Genomic DNA, 4,733 nt, shown 5'->3' with positions numbered 1-4,733 from the left:
CAGGATCCCTACTGCAAACCTTGCAGACAATGGCTCCCTGTCCCAGGTTCTGTATGAGATAGGGAAGCTGTACCACAAGGCAGGAGGTCCAGGACAGGTGGTGGGCTGTCAGTGATAAAAACACACTGATCTATTCCTTTGCTTCACCAGCCAGACTTAGCCTATTATGTACTTTGCTTTGAGGAGATTTAATTTCTATGGGGAAAGGGCAGAGCAGGACGATTTTGGGAGCTCCTGATCTTATTGGGTTATCTAATGTTGCATATGGAGATGATCATACTGTCACTGTGTATTATTTTTGTCTTTTCGTAATTCATACTACTCATTTATTCAGCATTATGATTACTCTAGTTGTATAATCCAAAGAAGTGCTTTGGGTACAGTGTCCTTTTAATGCTCTGATAAGCATTTTGGGCAGTGAGAGGAAAAATGGATTAAAAGACACAAAGTCTGGCTCAGGCTGAGGGGATTGGAAAAATATGGGCTCTAGATGAATCCAGACCAGAGATCTAATCCCAGCCCTGTCAATTACAAGCTTGTGAGCTTTTAGAAATTTGTAATTTATTCATTTTGAAGTGAGTCTGCTAAACCCTATCTTGTAGGAATTTTGGGGTATAAGTACTGTCCATAAAACATATGGCATACTAAGCAGGAAATACTGAGTCTTTCATAAATGACAGTTACCATAATATGTGGTTTTACACAAATTATTAATTTTTAATTTTCCTAACGATATATTAAGAAACAAAATTACCACATCTTCAAAATATTTGAGACAGTTTAAGCCTATGGAAGTTCTTTGAATTTAGCAACCTTGTTTCGAAAAGGTTTTTAGTGAACTCATTCTGGCTTACATTGATCACTGCATTTCATGTGATTATTTTAAACCCAGAAAATACCACCCTCCAATCAGAGGGGTTTTTTGATGCAGTAGATAACGTGGAATATGAGGTGCACTAGAACAAAACAAACTAATGGCAGTCTTAATAACCTAAATAAATCCAGGTATCCTTTATTTATACTAAAAGAAATAGGAAAAGGAATTAGGCAAACCAAGGATTAAACAACTTTTACATTTCTGTTTTTCCTTTTCTTTCTCTTCATATTATGATGTCAACTATTTTACTGTGGAGTTCTTTAAGATTCATATGAAAATCCATTCTCTGTTTCCATGTTATCTAGTTCTGAATTACAAAGAAAATATGTTGTATGACTTTGTTTTGTTAATTCCCAAACCGTAACTTTCAGATTGGTTAAACAGCCATGAATGTGAGAGCTATGTTATTGATAATTGTATAATCTGAAGCAAAATAAACCTTCACTTAAGAGGAACAATGTTGATAATTGACAAAGAGATAAAACAGAAATCTACAAGTTACTCATGTGTAACAAGACAAAAGAAAGATACATATCTTGTTCCCTCCAGCCTCTACTACACTGCACTACTTAGAAGGCTCACTACTCTCTTCTAACATAAAGCGAAAATTCTACTTCAGACCTCCCTAGAAATGGGAGGATCTGTAGGATGTGGCCCCATAAGGTGCCCTGGCCAAGGGAACAGTGCCAGCCCTGCCTTAAGCTCTCAGTCTCAGTGCTCTCTCTACCTCATCTATCAAAGCATCTTCATACATATGTGGGTATAAACCGGGACTGGTGTTATTGCTCTCGGCCAAAACACACAGGACTCTCATCTTGTTGGTTTCAGCATTGGCTCGTGGACCCCACAGGAACTCATAGCGTGGAGGATCACTGTTGTGCACCTGCCGGTAAAGCACGTACTTATCTTGCACCAAATCTTCAGTAATGATCTTCCGAGCATCCCCATAGATTGAGTGCAGGATCCCATCATATATCCCCAACACACCCAGGAACTCCCAGACCTCCTCTTCAGTGGCACGGTTGCCGTTCATGAAGATCACACACAGGAGCGACATCAGGAGACCCGACTTCAGCAGCGCATTATCACCACTCAGAATTCCTTCACTGGAGAGGCCCAGCTTGCTGACAAGGGTGTAGGACTCGCCGCTGGAATCCGTTTCTTTCAATTCCACGCCAAAGGCCACCGCCAAATGTTCGGAGGTTCTGTTGAGGATCTCAGGGAAGCACGGCTTGTACTGTCTGCCGACACGCTTCAGCATGTCTGCCTTCAAAATGGACTCTTTCTTCTCAAACTTCTCCTGCAGGAATTGCACCATCTTGTTCGCCTTCCTTTCTAGAGGATCTTGGTGTGTGGTTGTAAAGAACGCAGCTCTCTCGGATGGGCTTAAACTTTCCTCATCTTGACCCTTGGCAGCCACGTCAGATTTTGAGCCGGAAACATCTGCATCAGGCGAGCCAGTGGGTGAAGCTCCCTGAGACTCTTGAGGAACAGAGGCATCACGGGAGGTGCTTGGACTTTTCTCATTTTGACCCTTGGCAGCCATATCAGATTTTGAGCATGAAACACCTGCATCAGGAGAGCCAGTGGGTGAGGCTCCCTGAGACTCCTCAGGAATGGAGGCAACAGGGGAGGTGCTTGGACTTTTCTCATCTTGACCCTTGGCAGCCACATCAGATTTTGAGCATGAAATACCTGCATCAGGAGGGCCAATGGGTGAAGCTCCCTGAGACTCTTGAGAAACTGAGACATCACGGGAGGTACTAGGACTTTTCTCATCTTGACCCATGGCAGCCACATCGGATTTTGAACATGAAGCACCTGCATCAGGATAGCCAGTGGGTGGCGCTCCCTGAGACTCCTGAGGAACGGACGAACCAGAAGACCTACGACGAGCACCCCGACAAACAGTAGAAGAGGATGAGGAAGAGCGAGACTCTTCTTGCTTCTCTGCAGTGGCCTGGGGACCGGTGAGACCTTGCGGCTGACCATGGGTCTCTCGGCATTTCTCACGGGCACGGAGCTTACTCTTCTGACCCCGAGGCATGGTGGCTGTGGCCTATGACAGCAGGTGGGAGTGTGGGCATTAAAGTTGGCAAGGTTGGCACCTGGACGGGAGAGAGTGACATCATCTCAACACCTTCAGCAGAGAGCAACCATCTTGGCTTTAACCAGGGGCCCTTCTGGAGTCTTCGCGAAACAATTGCTCCAGGAACTCACAGGACTCCTGTTCGCTTGGTCTGTTTGTCTCCTTTGAACTTAGGAGGAAGTTAAGAGTGAGTGTTAGACTATAGCATGACAGCCCATTTTGGGGCTTACTGAGGTGACAGCAGGGACTGGCAGTGGGGGCCCCTCTGTTCGGAGGTGTGGTCCTCTCCGTTTTTATTCTGGATCATCACAAAAATTGTTGTCAAGTCCCAGAGGCCCATTCCCCTCTGCCGCTCTGAAATTGACGCTAGGAGTTTTTACAGTACCAGTGAGGAGGAGATAAAGAAGCACTCCTGCCCAACACTTCTTTCCGGGGACACCCAGACTGCCTAGGGCTGACAGCAGCGGAGGCATTTGAATGCTCTTGCTGTTATATTGAGAATGACCCCCACGGTAATCAGACCCCTCACCCTGACTCTTCCCACCACTTGGAAATCACCCTCGCTGACCTGCTGCCATCTTCTTACAACCAGGGACCTACCTCTCTGACTCTCACGGGGACAAAGTGAGAACGCACCTCTCTCTAGAGACCTGCCCGGACCCCCAGGCTGACATCAGGGGCGTAGTTTGGTGCAACCCGTGCTGCGGCATGGGCATGGAGTCCCTTCAATCTTAAGCAGAGTCGTCTTTTTAGCTATGTAGTGCCTGAGATTTCTGTCTCTACTGACCTGAGTCCACCAGCCTTGGACCGAGGACTTCATGCTCTTCAACCCCACGGAAAAAGCGAATGGACTTTGGGCCTAACGGCCATGCTTGGGCACTCCTCAGTTACCATCTTAGGGGCAGGATGGGGCAGGGCTCTCTGGAACTGCCCATTTTAGGGAGTAGGGGGTTGCAGTTATTGGGGAATGTCCCCCGAGTTCTAGGTCAAGATACCCACTAAGACACCTGAGAAGATCTGGGACGTCCTCTTCCACTGACCTGACGCAGAACTTTTCAGACCAAGGCCTCCGGCCTGGCCGCTTTTCTACGGGGAAGTCAGGAGGAACCACTTTCGGCCATGTCCTCCTGGCCTTCCCAGCATAACAGCAGGGGTGGGGCTCTGTCACTCTCCATGTGTTCTGTGGACTGGGTGGCTGCCGAAAAGCTCACATCAAATTATTTCAGGGGCTCTTCGTGGACCCTTGGACTTCTCTGTCTGCTGAGCTGAATCAGTCAACAGGAGAGGGAGGATCTTATTCCCTGAGAGTCCTGAGTAGGAAGTAAGGTGGAGCCTGAGCTGGGAAGCCGCCAGGACCTTCCAAGACTGACAGTAGGGGTGGGGCTCTGTGGGACCCCCTCTGCCAGAATGGACTTTGCCCTCAGCCCTCACTCAGTGTCGTGGCTTCATTCTTGCCATGTTCCTTCCCTCTACTGACTTGAGGACACCCTCTCAGACTAGACTTCAACTTCCTGAGACTCCTCATGTGCAATTCACCTGGCCACTACTGCCTGGGGCCTCCTAGACCTAGCTGCAGCCAGTTAGTTATGCTGTGGAGTTAGGGAAAGGAGGAGACAGGCTGAGCCCTCTTCTCTTCTGAAATGTGCAGTCTTTCAGCAGTCAATGAAGGTTCACCCACTGACTACTGTCAGGCCTTGTGATTTTTTCCTTTTCTGATATGAATTCATCCCCTTCTCCCAACCATAGCCTTCAAAAATCAACAAGGAG

General features: G+C 47.4%; 1 protein-coding gene across 1 annotated transcript; it reads right to left on the bottom strand.

Moving 5' to 3' along the window:
• Positions 1 to 1,574: 1,574 nt before the first annotated feature.
• On the bottom strand, positions 1,575 to 2,924 carry LOC100600562 (melanoma-associated antigen B6). The gene is made up of 2 exons (XM_003261166.4): positions 2,699 to 2,924; positions 1,575 to 2,572 (listed from the first exon to the last, which is right to left on the bottom strand). The coding sequence occupies exons 1-2, from the start codon at positions 2,922 to 2,924 to the stop codon at positions 1,575 to 1,577; spliced, it is 1,224 nt and encodes a 407-aa protein (XP_003261214.2).
• Positions 2,925 to 4,733: the final 1,809 nt, after the last annotated feature.

Source organism: Nomascus leucogenys, chromosome X, assembly GCF_006542625.1.
Source record: "Nomascus leucogenys isolate Asia chromosome X, Asia_NLE_v1, whole genome shotgun sequence".
NCBI classification, from domain to species: Eukaryota; Metazoa; Chordata; class Mammalia; order Primates; family Hylobatidae; genus Nomascus; species Nomascus leucogenys.
Note: the sequence above shows the minus strand (reverse complement) of the source record. Positions and strands in the feature narration are given on the sequence as shown.